Source organism: Cariama cristata, unplaced genomic scaffold (assembly GCF_000690535.1).
Source record: "Cariama cristata isolate BGI_N322 unplaced genomic scaffold, ASM69053v1 scaffold7650, whole genome shotgun sequence".
NCBI classification, from domain to species: Eukaryota; Metazoa; Chordata; class Aves; order Cariamiformes; family Cariamidae; genus Cariama; species Cariama cristata.
The window spans coordinates 720-18884 of record NW_009592878.1 but is presented as its reverse complement, the minus strand read 5'-3'; the positions used below and the strand labels follow the sequence as shown (position 1 = coordinate 18884).

Sequence of the window (18165 nt, the reverse complement as noted above, 5' to 3'; positions counted from 1 at the left end):
GGATTAATAATACTGCCAGTGCAAGTGGTGCCTGACTTGCCTGCGTAAGGGTGGGAAGAGCCGTAGATGCTCCCTAAACTGACTGGGGTCATGGCTAAGGTGGGTACCAAGCGAGGGACTTTTTATTGATGAAATCTCCAGTTTTATGTTTGTAAAGCTATACCCTAGCCTTAATACGAGGAGCCTGGCTAAGAAAAGTGAAAAAGAAACCTGGAAGGCTGGATGGGAACTTGGAGGCCAAAGTGGGAAGGTACAAGAACAGCTCTTGGCCTGTTCGGTGATACCACGGGGTGTGGGTGGCTCCTGATGCCCTTCCAGGGATACAAGGGACCCTGCTGCTCGCCCTCTGAGCAACGCACCAAAAGGGCACAAACACCGGGGCTCGGCCACCTCCTGCTCCTGCCTCCCTGCAGGTGAAAAAATGAAGAATGGCAAGAGAGAACGTGCTCCATCTAAGATGTTTCATTGTGTTTCTGGTTATCTTAATATTAGCTTAAACCCACTTTTAGTTCCTCCTTTCTGCTCCCGTAGTCAGCCCTTTCAGCCTTGCAAACAAGATATGTTGCATCCTTCATAGACTCAGCTTGAAACAGGTTCCTCGGATGTCTCTTCCTATCCTTAACTATCCATCTAGCTAGGTTGTCTCATGTACCGTCCAAACTTTCTTTGCTGAAAATTAATGATTACTTTTTTCAAGTTAAAAATTGATGACTCTCCTCTTAGATGTCTTTTACATTCTTCCTGGCCTTATCTTTTGCTTTCTAGAACATGCAACCCAGTGCCTTTAATCTTGCGTTTATCCTTTTAAAATCCCTATAGTCTATAAATCTGTAAACACCCATTCCCTCAAAAAGGTCTGTTCCTTTCTTAGGGTGTTGTCCGTAGCAGGATACAGCTACAACCCCAGTGACATGAAGAGAGGCACTCCCAGCTGGGGAGGAATCATGTCTGCTCTTTGAGCTTGATGGATGGCGGTGGAAGGGACTCTGCAAATGGTTTTTCCTACCAAATGCCGCAGCAATCCTCTCTGACTAATTACCTTCCTCGGCCTTGGATATTTCAGCATTGTCTTTATCAGTACAGCCTCATGTTCCCAGGTCTTGGCAACTGAATCATCCTTCCCTTTGACAAGCTTGGTGGATAATGTCTTGATTTATGGCTTTTATACCTTAGCTCTCATAGGTGCCTCAAAAGCACCTAACACACAATGTAGATAACTACACCTTGCTTTGTTTTGTAGTGTATAAGTAAATAAAATTAACATCGTCTGTTTATTATCCTTTGAAGTATGTAGAATGAGGCTTTCTTTCAGGGCTTTAGAATATACATGGAGGGAGGCAGGGATCAGTACAGAGCACTGTAACAGTCCAGCTACGTTGTCTACTGTGTAAAATGCACAGAAAGCACTCCATCCAATATGGGAAATTTGTGATCCTTGGAGGCAGCCCAAAGCAGCTGCTTAATTCTGTTCCTCTTGCTGATCTTGCACTACAACGCAAGAGGTTTAGCGTGGTTTCTCAGCGTTGCGATTATGGGACAATCAGCAAATGGAAAAAAAAGACCTCCACCTAATATTTCAAGGTTATTTAAGTGGTCAGAATGATATTATCCCAAATACGGTCTTAGCAGAGAGTCCGATACTGCTCCGTCTTGCCATAGTGTTGGTTAGTCCTGAGTGACCAAAAGCAAGGAGGGGTTTTTAAAGAGGTTACTTGCAGCTGTACTGCCGTCAAATCATTGATCGATGGCAAATGTGCCTGCCCTGAAACGTCAACGCTTCTTCCCGCACATGGCTTGCTTGCTTGCTTTCCTGAGAGGGCTCCTATGTTAGCGCATGGTGAGGGATCCTAAAACTTCTACAGGAGGTGGTTGTGGCATTGGATAATCCCCAAGTTTAGTTCTACCTAAATCTCTGGCATAGAATAGTAAAATGGGTTTATTTCACTAGCTGCTTTGTTTGCAGAACTTCTGTCAAATACTCTCCATTTGTGCTGTGTGGGTTTTGGGTTTGTTGGTTTGTTTTATGTGAAGAGCCTGGAGTTTTCAACGCACACAATGTGTGAAACCACGGTTGGACAATATTCTGACGTTGGCAGCGCAGTCAGCTCAAGGAGTTATTTACTCCTGGTCGCCTCCCTGAGTTCTTGCTGCCGTGTCCTTGCTGCAGTTTGCTGCTCCAAACGGAGCCAAATCTGTTGTTTGTGGGGGGTTTCTCTCAACCATATCGTTAAATCGATCACCAGGCTGCGGTTGGGGCAGGGGGTCAGAGCCTGAGCACACCAGGGCAAACCCAGCCTGCCATGAAACTACAGCCTAAAGCTCCAAAATCAGCAAGTGTAAAACTTAACAACTTAGTTCCCTAAGTTTCAGGTAAATTTTGGGTTTGCTCCAGTTGGCATAATCAGCAATGAGTAGCCAGAATTGTTTTTTTCAAAAATCCCAAGTGGAATTGAATAGTATCTTGCCGTTGCATTCCTCTGCATGTTGATTCTCTTAATGATATATAGATCCCCTAAAAACTCAGTATGATTAATATCAAAATATTACTTGGCACATACTGAGACACAATAGAGTGTCAAATTAATTTCTTAGATTACGGGGCAGACTGGTCCATGCAAAAGAATGGGACATTGTTTCAGTCGTCAGCTGGTTTTGTGCTGCCGACACAAGGCACAATGTACCCTTCAGCACAGAGGGTCAATCATCACCCACGTAAATAATGCCGCCGTCTGCTTTTAACCCCTGGTATAGTGTCAAGCTTTTTCTCTAGAAAACAGAAATGTTCATGAAATGCGTTTCACTCTGCTCCACAATCAAATACAAATTTTTAAGGCTTTGGGGAGAATGATGGTAGAGGTCTTACCCAATCAGAAGTTTCAACATTTTAATTAAGGCATCCTGATACACACATAGTTTGCTATTAAGACAAGAAAAATATTAAAAATGGATGGTAAGCCCATGATTCTTGAAGTATTAACAAGGAAGATGTGCAGCTCATTTAAAATTACACTGTGTAGTGATAACCGTAGCAAGGCTGAGAGGAAAATGAACTGGCCAAACCCTGAGACAGGCTCTGATCTTTCAGCCCACGAGAAGCCATACTCGTGCTTGCAGGCTCAGGTTCAGCAGAAGGTTTCACAAGGTATGCGGCACTGCCCTGTAACGAATCTCTCTCTCTTTCCCCAGTCCAATTAGTGCATCTCAACTCCACATGCGTGTCTGCCTTCACTCTCCTCGACGCTGTATTCGTTACACCCCTTTGCTGTGCAAACGAAGCCTAGCTCCCCTCCGCTGAAGGCCATCACCAGGCTGCGGTTTTTACAGCCAGCCCCGGCAGCCGAATTTCAGCCGCGGCCGGCGGGACCACCAGTCAGTGTTACCTGCTAGCTGTGACAGGAATTGCAGGCTCATCTTCCTCTCTGCCACCCTAATTCTAACCCTGCAGTGGCCAGAGAGGATTAATTCCCATTTCGTTCTCCCCCGAGTAAACCGTTAGTTATTTAACAGACCTACCTGTGGAATCGCACGGTTGTCGAGTCAGTGTACCAGCAGCCTCTGGGACAGGCACGGGTGTTTGAGCGCTCATTATCTGCAGCATTAACGTGGAGTTCACAGGCACCATTCCCTTCAGGATGACTTTGTGTGGGGGGAAGAAAGCCTATTTGACTTCCAGAAATACAAACCACGGGTAGGAAATGCAATTTTAGCCAATTGATTTAGTCTTTGCCTGTCCTTGAAAAACTGTACTGGGCTTTGCCACGGGACTTGCCCGGTAGTCGTGACCCGGCTGGCTACCGTACAGTTCTAACTGGGAAACCACAGCTTTCAGACTAGGCGGGCTGAGAAACAAATGCAGTGACCAGGTAGCCAAAGCATTAGGCTGATGACCAGGAGACCTGGCTATTCCTCTTTTTTTAAAAAACCTAGGTCTGCCACTGCTTTTGCAAGTGACTTTGAGCAAATGATTTCTCCCCAGTTTCCCATTTATAGTCAGAATACTACTACTATTACTACCCTCCTTAGTGATGCTCACTGGACATAGGGGTGTTTCTCAGTTAGCTGTTGTCAGCTATTGTCTGCCCATGCCAATTCACTAACAGTAAAAATTGTGAAAGTGTGTAAAATCTTAAAAATTGCTATTGCAAATCCTTGCGTGAAAAGAAAAATAAGTCACGATACCACATTCACCGTTACTCCTGCTATTGGATCTGGGCACTCCAGATCACTTGGCAGGGCAGACAGGATACAGTCAGGAGTGGATTCACACTAAGCATTTTTAGTAGGTTATCTGGAACAAATAATAACATTTATACCACTCTGATACTTGCTGATATTCCACCCTGTGTGATACCTACCATACCTTAGAGGGCTCAGAGAAACAGTGCCACGTTTGGCATGAAGTCTGCACAGTGGGATGATCCTTTTACGTGGTTTTAATAAATGTCAGCCAGCAGAGTGCATTGCGATGGGTTCAGCACTTTACACGACTTAGCCATGACAGTTTTGATCTATGAGGAACCACCCTAAAGTCAAGTTTGCTACCTTGCGATACCTCATCCGTCGATGAAATCAAGCATCTCAGCTCCGTCAGAAACCTCAGCCACAGTGGATGTCCTTTTACCATCATTTCCTCTGAATGACCAATGCTAATTGCGGCTGTTTACTTTACACATACTTGTCATTCACTGAAAAGCGCTGCCCAGCACAGAGACATTTCGATAGCAATGGAGACGATCTCCATTTACCACACGTCCTTTGAGAAGGGGTCTCCAACAGGCAAGGACAAGAGGGTGGTTTTCAGTCGCCGATGCACGCACAGGCTGGCATCTCTATGGGCCGACCAGCCGTGTTCCTGCAGAAACCCCTCCGAGTATGGCAGCCCTTCGGTCAACATCACAACTTTGCTCTTAAAATACGCAGCCAGTGCACATGCATTTCTCTTTTCAAAACAGCATTTATCATTTTCACTTTCAGAAGAGGTTACAATTATCCCTTCTTCAAAAAGTAAACTTGTGGCATTTTTCATGGGTTTGCTACTTTTCACAAACTGCTGCTCCTTGCATAAAAGGGCAGTGTGAGGGAACAGGACTGAGATAGGACCTTTCCCCCACTCAAACTGTGAATTTCTTTCCAATTTTTTTTTTTTTCTAATATCTCACTTGCTCAGATAAGCATACACATAGCTGCTTTCAAACAGAAAGGCTGTATTATTGCAAAGCTATACAAGAGTATTACAAGGCTACATTTTCAAAGTCAACAACCTTGATCCTCCAGTCCCAGCACTGGGAAAAAAAAACACAAACCCACCCTATTAAACTGAATGAATGAAATTCATCCCAGTGCCATTCGCCCACAAAAGCAGCTGAACCACATATGTTGTACATCGGCTCCTCTCCGAAAGCGGAGGCATGCCGTCTTACAGATGGGTCTCCCTCCCGCTCTCGCCCAAGGAGAGTTTTTCCAGTGTGGAAGGAGTAAAGGCAGTTTTGTGGAATAGATACTGCAATAGATGTCAGCTAATTTCTTTAGCCCTGATGATACTACTACAAAACAATGTTCATACCCTGATCCCATCCAGAATTGCTTTTACAGATGCTGCCCCTCCAGAACTAGCTTTATGGATGGAAGTTACACAAGTTACAACGGAGCTTAACTTAAACAGCAATTTCAACTGTGAGAGGTAAAAAGAGGGGGGCTGATGTTCCAGTCTCCCCAATGCACTCGGCTTTGCCTCTGCTTCCCCCTCCAAGCCCCCGACATCCGTGCAGCGGAGCAGCCCCGCAGACCGCAGCCGCTTGCTCTCACCCGTGCTCTGCCCTCGGTGCAGAAAGGGTAATGCCACCTCCCACCAAATGGCTCTAGCTTCTCGGAGGCAAGATGGGTCCTGCTGCTGCCAGGGGAGCTTCAAAGCCCTGTTACCTTGTTTGCTCAGCCATTGTAGCTTTCATAAAGCACGTGTGTTGCTAAGTCTCTTCATTGTTTTTTGTCATTCTTTGAAAAAATAAACTCTTCCCCCCCCCCAAAAAAAAAAAAAAAAAAAAAAAAAAAAACAGAAAAAAAATCTTTTATTCACAACATTTAAGAACAAAAAGATATTTTTTTGGAACTAGGTGACCTCTTGAAAATAATGCAGTGTCAAATGCCAGCTGGCCAAGCAGGCAAGAGGCACCCTGACGGCACTGGCTGCATCACGGCTGCCCCACATCTCCGATCTGAGTGCCCATCCCCCTCCAACCCACAGAAACAGCCTACTGAGATGTTTCTCCTGGGAAAAAACCCTGAAGCTGACCTTAGGCCCATGAGTCCAGGACTATTTTCTCCCCATTTCCTACCCCACCAGAAGTTAAGGCGTACCGAGAAGCACAGTGGCGATTTTCCTTATTTTACAGATCAGGCATGGAAGAACCTTTAGGTCCGGTAAAAGCTAAGGTATTTTTGAGATGATACAGATCAAGGCTGCTTGAAGAGGAGATCTTGGTCTCCACACTGAATTCCCAGCAGCTGGTTCTTGCTGGAGCCACCCCACCAAACCGGTGGTGGCCTCGGCACTGAGCTCAGTGGAGGCACTGCTAGGAGCAGTCTCACCTGGGGCACCGAGGTACTTACCTCTGCCAGCAGCTTGATGTAGGGAGGATTCAGAGAGAGAGGTGGGCTCTGCAACACCTTCCGACCAACAGCGACCAGTAGCATGTCCCAGCCATGCTGCCAGCACAGCCTCTGGGTTTACTTTCATTGCTGGAAGATGGGAAGAACCTGGGGCTCACAACTCTCTCTTCAGGGTCTTCCACCAGGATGTGTCCTCCACATCCAAGTTTTCACCAGGAACATACTGAATCCTCCCACAGACAGCAGATTTTGTGGCCTCAGGCTAATTAACTGGCTAGGTCGATGGAGACAGACTCGCCAAATGTGGAGGGGAGGTCCAAAAAGAACCAGCAGATAAAGGACTTCTTGGTTGCTCAACTGGTGTTCCTAAGATACTCCACATAAGTCAGTGAAGTACCGCGACACCGAAGACTTTGTTTGCTTCTTCCTGGCCTACACATCCAATAAAGAGTGACAGGGAATCTGGTCACCATCTTTCACTGGAAAATAATTGACAACTAATGAATTCCTCAAAGTAACTTTGAAAGCCCCAAGCAAACTGCCTAACTTTCTAAAAGCTGACCGTTGGTGTGGAGCGAGTTACGGGACTGCAAACCTTTGCAAGTCCCTTGATGTCAGCGGGAGCTCTGCACTCAACGCTGCAGCCGGGATTTCCCTGCTTGCAAAATGGATTTAAAAGAATAAAAGAAGTATACAGAATATTAATTAACCGATCATTTAGAAAATCATAGCAAGGGTTTCTCATCAGTGTGTATTAACTGCAATAATTATAACCACCCTGATGGTAAAGAAAAGAACATTTATGTAATTCTCTGACTAATTTCACCCTGCACGTGCAAATAAAAATCAATTAAAGGTTGCTGCAATAGTAACAAATATCTAACCAACAAATGTCAAAGGCTGTAGTCTTACCACATTAGTTTTGGGAACCTTTTACATAACTTGCATAATTTAAATATTTACAAAATATAAACTTTCTTGTCTTATCAAAAATAGGTCTTTGCACATTTAAACAACAGAAATCCTTTCACACGATGCTTTTTAAGCCAGGCATTAAATCATTGCATAAAAATAAACAACCTTTCACAGATGTAAAATAAAATTGAGCCAACATATGGAGGGGGAGAAAATGTTATCAATAACGGTTTAAATATTCTAGTGGTGTGAGCTGATCCATAAATTACATTGTGCATTGAACTTACTTAGGATGCAACCTAATGAAAAGTTCTAGCTGCTGCTTCTATAAGAGAAAGCAATGTTTTAAAAAAAATCTTTTGCCTTACGGCAGATTTCTTTGGGCTGAATCTCATACAGTTAACTGTGAAAATGATGGTGAACCACCAGCGAGACGGTTGAACACGGCCGTTTATTGCATACAGTCCAACAGTGGGGTGACAACCCGCTGACTCGCAAATTCTGTGTCCAGATACTGAGGAAACGCCTGCGAAGGATTTTATTTCCTTCAAATACCAAACTGTACTTGCGTCCCTCCTCAGACCCGTCCTTTGTGCATTTGAAAGACAACCTACCAAAAAATCCCGAGGCTGCTATTTGGTACATGGTTCGCCTTCACCAAGCTGTGCTCCAGCCCCTCTACTCCGGACGCAGTCTGCTCCGCGCCGATGGACCCTCCTCTTCCTCCCGCCCAGCTCTCTGCAGCCACGCGTGCTGCTCAGCACCAGGCGCTTTCCCGCATATTATGCAGAAGACAGCTTTCCGAACAGTTGCAAAGCAAATGTTTCGTGGTCATCAGCAGAACATTTCCCCATCTTTGTTTTTTCTTTTTCTAAAGGCTGCAAAAATGAACCACCTAGTGGGTCCACCTAGTCCCGATTTTAAAAATACAGATATAAGGATTATATCTAATGTGTCTTACACACCCTCCTAACTCTTCAGTCTCTGGCTGATGAGATCTTGAGTTTTCTCCACTGTACCTACTGACCGGGTGGATCTTCAGGACGTTGTGGCTATTAAAGACTTGGAAAGTTTAGTGTCTGTCGCTGCCCATGGAGTTACACGTTCAAATGTGTCACCGGGAGTCCTTTTTTTGTTGTTTTAGCTGTCCCTGCGTGCAGGCTGCTCTTCACTCGGTTGCTCTCTCCTACGCCAAACGCTTGGACAACCCGTTGTTTGGCAATCCCCATTCCCCCCGAGGCTGATCCCCCTGCCATCCCACATGGGAAGAGTCATTGCTGCCCGTGCGGTGGTCGGCCAGGGATGCTTTGGCTGTGTTTGCTGTACTCAACGGTTATTTGCAGGTGTGAACGTCGGTCATGGTCTCGCACCTCCGGCAGCGCACGTAGCAGCACCAGACAAACTTGCACTCGCACCTCTCCACGTGCCTGACAACGTGGGTGTTGTACCCACGCCCACAGCACAGGAGGTTACAGCCGTCGGGTCCCTCCGAGGTGCGGTTACATTCCCTTCCCTGAGTCCCAGGGATTCCCAATTTTTGGTCTTCGACACAGTAGTTGGGCGATTTGTTCACATACAGCAGGTCTTCTTTCCCGATTGGTATTTTTCGCTGGCTTTTCTCTTTCCTGCGGAGCTTTTTTTTCAGTCTGTCTGATATTTGTATGCTGTTTTCATACTTATCCTTTAAAAACCGGCCAACCTTGTCAAAGGCGGACATTGTTTTCCAACAGGTTTTCACAGCGCAGGACCCAGAAACCCCGTGACAACGGCAATCCACTGACATCAGCTTTGCGACAGCCTGAAAGCAAAGGAAGAACGACATTTGGATGTGGTCTTTTCATTCATTAGGAATATCGCCTGACATCAGTAACACAGAGATCTCAAAGTATTTAATGTTACAGCTGTCATTTCAGTGATGGGGAAGCCAGAGCACAGGAGGATACCTGTCGGGAATTGGGTTTCCACATCCGGACCCCCGCTATGAGATGCCTGATCTTCAGAAGTGCTCTGCATTCGCACTTAGCAACGGCGATAACACAGCAATATCGGATCACAATAATGAAAGCTTGTATTTCTGGCTGGCTTTTCATTCTGGAGGATCCTAAATACCTGAAACGACAGGTCCTGTGTCGCTCCTCCCACCGCTGGAATTAAACAGGAGGGAAAGCAGGGGTAGGGCAGGTAACGGTTCCTGTGTTGGAAGACATTTACTGGAGAGGTCTACGCCATCTTTTAAGGGTGCCATCAACATCACTAAACGTTCACAACACAGTCTGTAACTAAGGCCACGGGAATGGCTTGCGGTGGCACAGCGGTGTCCGTGGGACCAGCGTGGCTCCGCACCCGAAGCAGGGCACAGCCTGGAGGCACCTGGGGCAGACCTGGGGTGGCAGAGCCGGAGGATGCCCACATCCCTGAGCTCCATGGAAAGTCTATCAAAGGAGCCACTACAGCTCTGCAGAGGTGTCTTCAACTCAGGTATTCTGGAGTAAATCTCAGGTGCTTCTCACTTACAGCATCAAGCCCCGTTCTTGTAATTTAGGCGTACTAGTGCTATCACAGGTTTGTAGTGATTCCAGTTGTATAAGGGCTCCATTTAACACAATTTGTTAGTTGCGTTCATACTATTTTTATGACTTTCAATGTTTTAGCAAAATTTCCACAGTTACGACCAACATTAATACACCCTCAGACGGGCTACATTTCCACGCCCGTGCAGAAGCCAAGCACTGGGTTGAACAATAACCGTCGGACCGACAACGGGAACCTGCAGCCTGCACAAAGCTTTTGCAGCACACAAGAATTCTGGCTCAGTTTATGGGAGAGCAACCCTCAAAGACCTGGAATCTGTAAGCTAGCAGTTAACGTTTTTTGTCTGGGACTACAACTCAAATAGTCAGCAGACAATCAAAATAATACTTCCTTCTGGAATATCTAGTAGTCACAGCATACAATTATGCACTTAGACTTGTGACACATCTCACATGAGAGTTTGGAAAAGTGCACAGAAAAACTATCGCATGCACAGGTACAGCAAAAGGACAAGGTATCACAATTCTTGTTTTGTTTTGTTTTACCTTTCCATTAACGTACTCTCTGGAGCCATCCTGTAGACTCATATGGGTCGTTGGTTAATGGTGTGGAAAGCCCATGTTACCGTCTTCCATTTCACCAGCCTTCCCCCCCATATTTAATTTCCACAATCAAGGTGACTGGGAAATGTAACAGAAAGTGTGAATTTTAAATTACGTTGGTTAATGGTGTGGAAAGCCCATGTTACCGTCTTCCATTTCACCAGCCTTCCCCCCCATATTTAATTTCCACAATCAAGGCGATTGGGAAATGTAACAGAATTTAAATTAATTCATTGTAAGTTTCTCTTGAAACTTCTCATGCAGCAGGCCAATACAGATTGAAATTATTCCTCTGTGGAGGAACCACTATTTCCCACAACATGGGGAAGACACCCTCCCACCCCTCAACTTCAAGATGTCCATTCAATTCTACCCTAAAACTTCACTTACCCCACAGCCCCCACAAATATTAACAGCTGCCAATCTTTCTCAAACTGTCTTAGGGAAATCAAAACCAGAAGACAAATCTATCTAACACCCTCCTCTGGCTTCCCCCGAGAAAGTAGTTTCACTGGTGCCTGTTCCTAAGCCTTGACTCCGCAGTGAGATCAGAGCCCTGAAGTCCTATCAAGCCCTACTGACCCTACGCAGGACCAGAAAGAAACTCAAGTCCCAGATCCCTTATTTGTAGCTCAGGCAGCACAAATGCCACCCTCAAAGTGTCAGAGCTAGTCAAGGCACGGAGCAGATAAAATGAGCTGTTTCTACCCTGTGTGTTAAATTGGGACTTTTCATCATTGTGAAAGCGGTCACTGAAGTTTGGGACAAGTCCAACGTGGTTAAGTCCATTCATTTCAGCGGGAGTTGAGGTCTCCTGGCACGTTCTGCCCCAAAGATATTGACACAAGCCCGAGTTGGTACTTGCATATAACTCTACAAACGTTATTAAAAATACACCTTACCAAAGCGTTTGCCTAGAGTCACATCTTTGGTGAATGCACAGGACCTATTTGCGGGTAGAGGTTACCAGGGAAGCCAAACAAGCAAGGCATTCAAAGAACCATTAGCAAGAAAGAGCAGGTGCCTGCCCTGACCTGCAAACTAAACCTGGTGAAGTGATGCACCAGTACAGGAGGTATTTCCAGATGCTACGGATTGGTTTTGGGAGTGGAGATTTTTTCTCTATCCTGGAACAAATAGGAACATCGCAACAAGCAGATCCTCACCTCAAGGCACACGCAGACTCTGTCAGTGGCAAATCAACTGGCAGTAATTCTTGTAGATACTTATCTTCTCTCCTTCACAGGCTACTTTCTGTTTAATAGACAGCCTTGACCTTGTGCTTGTTATCTCTAGAATCCATCAATAAGGAAATCACTGGGTAGTCAGAATATGCATCGTTAAGATGTAACAGTGATTGAGGCAGATGAGAATTTGAGATCCAAGGACAGAAAGTCTTTGTTAGAATACAGATAACCTAATAAAATGTCAAGGAAAAGAGAAACACGATATCAAGAGATAAATTTTACATGCAATTTACAAACAGAAGGGATTTAATAGTATTTTCCAGTTTCTGAAGATTAGTTATTTGTATCCAGGCAAGTAACTAGCATCTCAAAGCAGTCCGAAATCACATTGTGCTGTAAGAGTTATAAGGTTACAGATGTAACCCTTGCTTTCGCCGCAGTATGACAGGGTACCAACGGGGGGAAGAAGCAACAGGGGAAAGATACACAATTTGCCCTGGGGAAAGAAGTGTACTGCCAAGTCTCCTAGAATCAGGCATAGACAAATCTGGATGAGACAGAGGGATCTAGAAATTGTCAGGGGAAGCACTGGACATGTCTGCTAGGTGCTAGAGGTGAGTTAATTCCATGTGGGCAAGTAGCCCAGCAGATGACACTCAGGGTCTTTCTCTGAGGATGAATTCACGAAAACTAAAAGGAGACGGACTTTCTAAACAGGAGCAGAAACTGACGTTGGAGTCTCAGGTTGATATCAAAATATAAAAATGCAGCATATCTCGGCAGCGTATGGACGATCAGATGAACTCAAGAACTACAAATGAGATTGAGTGTGGAAGCGCTGAGAACATCCATCGCAGTTACAAACTCAGGATTCTTACTTGAAGCTTTGATGCACTCTGGTTTAGAACGATTTAAGGTGTCACCGCAGTTGTGCATGACTCCAGGCTATTGCTTCTCAGCTGCTAGGATGGGCAAGATCTCTGGTTAGACTCCAACATATTTTGGGTTGCCTCTACCACCAGCACAGGGAGCTGATCACAAAACGTGCCGCTGGATTTCAGGCTGCCATGTGAACTTTAACGCACAAACTCCCATAGCTGAACATCTGACAAAATTTAGGGACTGAGCTGGGTCCATGAGGGTTGTGTTCAGCCACAAGCCCACCCAAGAAGCTTTTCTGGCCCCTATTGCCTCTGGCAGTACTACCACGACAAGAGGGCAGGGTTAAGTGATGAACTGGATACAGTGCTGAAAGCTGGTCTGTGTTAAAAATTAACCTGAAAAAAAGGTAATTTTTAAACTGACATCCTTTCACTGATCCGATGCAATTAACAGAGGGAGCGGCACGGGGTGGGAATGCGTGGCTAGGACAGGCGGATGGGCAGAAAGCAGAGTGGTCTGCAGCGAAGGAAAGCATCAATGAGATCACAGTTTGTACACCCCGTAATGCCAATTCATGCTTCATATCTCTAAGCTAAGCCTAATTTAAGCCACTGGTAGAACTAACAGGCTATTGATGAAGACAAGCACATGTCCTACTGGAGGTACAGCACTTAAGAACAGTTGCAGACAGTTAGTGGGTCTGTTACCAACCCACAAGTATCAGTAAAAATAAACTCTCTGACAAGCCAAGCTACTTCAATGTGAGAACACAAGTCCTGATGATCAAATAAATTTGTACAAGTGGAGGACTGAGCAGAATTCTTCCACCGCTAAGAAAATACTGATAAAATAACAGTCAACCCACAGTGCCTGACTCCCCTCATCCTTTTATATAAGGAGCAGAGGTGCCCAACTCACATGTGCACATCCAAGTACGCTGAACATTACAGTGCTAAAAGATGATGAACGTTTATCTTGTGGCAGAATAAGGAATGAAATCTGGATCTTCTGAGGTCCAGGTTAGTATTCTAAACCGTGGACAACTCGGTCAAAGGATCCTTACCGTTTTAAAATTGATATATGTTGGATTTAACTATGAGATATAGAACTGTAAAATAGCATTTTGTACAGAAATGGGAGAGGAACAAGAGAATTCTGCACATACCGGTGCCATTAGTAACTCCAAACAAACACAGAAGTATCGTCCCTGGAAGATTGCTCTTGCGAGACACAGAACCAGGAACGTGATAGTATTTATTACAAAAGGTCATAAGGTACTAAAATATATTGCAAAACATCCTTCTTGTAAGCCCCAAAACATGAAGGTCAACATTTTCCAACATCTCCCCGTTAAGGCTTTTGAAACTACAAAAATTAAGAGTTTTGCTAAACTTCACTTCATCTAATATTGCTGTTAGAAATCCCAAGTACCAGCAATAAACATTCTCCTTCACTCTGGACAGTGGTCAAAATATTTGCTTTATCCTACAGCTTGCCATTAAGTTACAAAATATTTATGCATGGAAGTTGACTAAATACTCCACATATTTTCTTCCAAGATAACAAACAACAAACACACCATTGATACAAAAATCAGTGAAAAAAGGCTCTTCTGGCCTTTCAGATTTGCAGCAGATGGGTTTTTTTAAAAACACAGTGTCTTGGAAAATGAATGAGCGTATATATGGTGTGCACCAAATAAGCCTGTGACAGCGTACTTTCAGAGCCTTGTTGGAGAGCTCAGCATTGAGAAAAGCCTGAAACCCCGAAAGGTCCTCAGGACCTAACGGATCCTGTTGGGCCAGATTCTACCACATTCCCAGAGACTGACAGCCTAGTTTAAAATTCTGGTTTCATGAAGTGATGTATAGTAAGAGATACCACTCAACATGACTAGTAATAGAAGATACCGCAGTTGCATGACATTAAAGATGTGGACTCGGCATCGGTTATATTTTCATGCATGTAACCAACATCTAAGATAACTTGGATTCTGCCAAAAATACTATTCATGGAAAATGAAGACTCGCTTAACCGCATCCTCCAACCCCTTGTAGCTTTAGGTCACTGTTTGAAAATACGTTATCTTTGGCGGAATGCACTCTTCCCCTTTGCCGGTCCGTCCTGTCCTGTCCCCATGCCATAGGTGGCCCAACTGCCTGTGTGACCGCTATAGATGAGGTCAGGGAACTGATCCAACTTTGAAGAAAGCAAAACCAAAAGGAAAGTTTCTCTTCTAGGCTTTGTGTGTGTGTCTGTGGGTTTTTTTCTAAAGTTGAACTGTTCCTTGGTACAGTTCAGAGTGCAAGGCCCCAGACAGCCGTGCCGGCACACCCGCAGCAATGCGTGATGAGCACAAGGATGGTACGGGAGGACCGCAAGTGAACACTGTTACTGAAGACAAAAGGTCAGCAGACTACCGCTGCTGCTAACATAAAGCTAAAGGCAGACAAGCGAACAGGGTAGCAAAGAGAAGACCTATTGCTGCTGCCTAAACGCAGAAATCACATCTTTCTCTTTCTCTTTGAAGTTTCTCGGGACCATTGCAGTCTTCTTCCCCGCACTTCCACTGTCTCCCTAATCTGAGAAAATGGCACTGTCTAATGGAAAACATGAGTATTAAAATAAAAATCCGTATTTGCATTGTATATTAAAAATTGTGACATTAAGAGAGATAATTTTATGGAGATTATGATCTCCTTCCTTAACTCCCTCACTCTACAAATGTGATAAATGACCCTCTACTCTCTCCCTAAGGAAATAATCACTTCGTCTTCTGTTCCTCTTATTAACAGCCTCTACTACACAATTCCAACCGCCTTTCCTTGGAGATGATTTAGCTGACTGGCATCTAATTAAACTCACAGTAACTGTTCTCAGCATCTACTTAGGTTTAAAGTTTGCTTCTTCTACTTCAGTCCTGAAACGGGCCTATGTCCCTGAAAGATCTTCTGGTTTTCCAACTACATAACTTCATTAAATTCAATACCATATATTACCTTGTAAACTGTAAAAATTAGTTTAAAATCGTTTGCAATGATACCACCGTGGCTCTTATGATGCCTTACTATGGCTATTCCCCGTCCATGGCGGTTAGGAAAGTTGTTTTCAGTCAGACCCGCTGATGCTGCTTCTGGCTGCAGGAAATTACTGAGTTACAATGGAGTCCACCAATATGCGCAGTCAAAACCAGAGGGTCCCCGTTTCTTTTCTTTAGTTATAGCTGTGTCACTGAGCAGAACAGATTTAAAGTACCGTGGGGCCAGAGAGAGCCATTAAACGCTCACAAAGTTAAAAACTCCAAGGTAAAGCAGAGAAAGTAATTTTAAAGCAAGACCCAGAATCCAAGTCTCTGCCATTCCAGAGGTAAGCCCCAAGCACCAGACTACAGACTCACATCTCCCTGTATCGGCTCTTTCTGCCCCCATTTCTCATCCTCTGCAGCACGGGAAAGGAGGCCCCAGTGTCACACACACACACACCCCGCCGTTTTCTCCGCAGCCGTGGGTTTGAAGCCCTCTGGGCTGAAGATGATCTATCCGAAGCCAGTCGCCTCTCACTTCTCTGACGAGTGCCCTAACCAGCGGGCTACTTTAAGATAGAGGTGTCATCTCCATCCCATCTTTTAAAAGAAAAGGTTAACTCTCGATTTCGTCCCTGCAAGATTTTAGACTTCTGCTCTCGGCCACGGACCCCAGACTGTGGGTGGGTAACGATGCCTCGTGTCCAGTCTGCCTGGCTCATTCAGTGTTAGAGACAATTAAAAATGCAGGTGGTGATAAAAACAGAATAATCAGTGAAAAAACTCCTAATGTGTTATGCTGACAACAAGGCTATTTCAAGTTTGCTGCAGAGCATCAAATATCTATTTAAGGTAACTCCGAATAGCACTCCAGATCTTATTTTGTGGATTTAATTTTAACCTGTGGAGCTTAGTTACTTAAAACCAGCGCCGATTCCGAGTTTGTACCCATTTGCTTTGGCCACGTTAGCGCTGTTCTTGCCATCGGCCCCACCTGTACCCGCAGGCAAGGACAGGTCTCCTTTGGTCGATGCCGTTTTGTCAACCAAGGCGAACAAGCAATTGCTGCCGTTTCTGAACGGGGACACGTACCTGCCTCCCAGCCTCGTTGTTGTGCAGGTTCATCGCCGCCAGCCCGCTCCTGCCCGTTACGTTCTTAACGGGCACATCCAGGAACTTTCTGCTGAACGACATTCCGTAGTGGACATCGTCAGAGCAGCCCCCCCAGTGCCAGCCCTCGCTGGCCGAGCCCCCGTGCCGCAGGTTGGTGTCGCAGGAGCACTCGGTCATGTTCCCTGCGCTGCACGATCGCGTCACCGCATGCACGAGGCCCGCTGACGTCACCGCGTATATGAACGCCGTCTCCTTCGTGCCTACAAAGCAAGGCACGAGTAGGTTACTTCATAAGTCCCTCTGATTACCTTCCTGGCGGAGCCGCGGAAAGCGATTTTACAAGCCAGACTATGATTAAAAGGGAACGCTTACAAGTTTAAAGCCATCACAGCTCGGTCTGTAGAGTTAACTGGTTTAAAGCAGTGGATATTCACATCCAAAAAAGACTTCAGGGCCTCTTCATATGACCGTGCTACTAATGGTGCTCTTTCTGGCTGCTGGTACCATGCGATTTTTGGTAACTCCTTTCTAAATCTGGTTGGGAACTTTATTTGCCACAGTGACTTTCAAGCCAAGTTAAGTTTTAATAATTAAAAAAATCAAACCCAAACCAAACCACCCCCCAAATCCCTTACTCTCCACTCTGCTTTTCTCTACTCTCATTGATTTGAAGAAGAAGAAAAGGTTAGTTCAGATCTCGGAGGAGGAACTTGAAGCTGTCACGATCCTGGATTACTTTGATATAGGGCCAGAACTTATCTCATGCTCAATTTAGCAAACATTGAGGTTGTTGTAATTCACAAAGGTTGCAAACAGCCCCAAGAATTTTAAATCAGGCAGAAATGAGGATGGCACAAGGATATCTAGGCCAGGTGCTTTTCCTAGAATCAGCTGGCCATGGGAAAGACAGCAGTATAAAAAGCCTTTAACTGTTATACGGTATCTCAGAAGCATCACAGAGGGACCTGCCTGGGTCTCTTAAGCCAGTCCCGTTCTCTGAGACTTCTGGCATAATGTGGCCCAGATCTTTAAATCATGTTAAGCAAGGGATAGTCTCTAACCGAAAATCAATGACCAGCCATTAACCGTGGCTAAAATTTCACTGTACTAATTTTCACTGTTGTAAAAACAATTTGTTATGTCCCGTCTGCCAAGTTTCTGCTCACGGGCAGGAACCTTCCTGATTGTTTCTCCTGTTCGTATTAGTCTGTGGTGCCGGTCCCATCGTAAAATGCTCCCACAGGACACACGAGTGCAGCTTTGCGGGTGAGCAGTGCCACGCATTTAGGGGTCTGTGGGAACAGCC

At 45.2% G+C, this 18165-nt stretch overlaps 1 protein-coding gene across 1 annotated transcript; it reads right to left on the bottom strand.

Moving 5' to 3' along the window:
• Positions 1–8854: 8854 nt before the first annotated feature.
• Positions 8855–17119, bottom strand: WNT16 (wingless-type MMTV integration site family, member 16; the record flags this gene model as incomplete). The annotated part of the gene is made up of 2 exons (XM_009699647.1): positions 8855–9319; positions 16839–17119. Coding segments are annotated over 2 exons (746 nt in total), but the record flags the coding sequence as incomplete, so codon positions are not given.
• Between the last annotated feature and the right edge of the window lie 1046 nt (positions 17120–18165).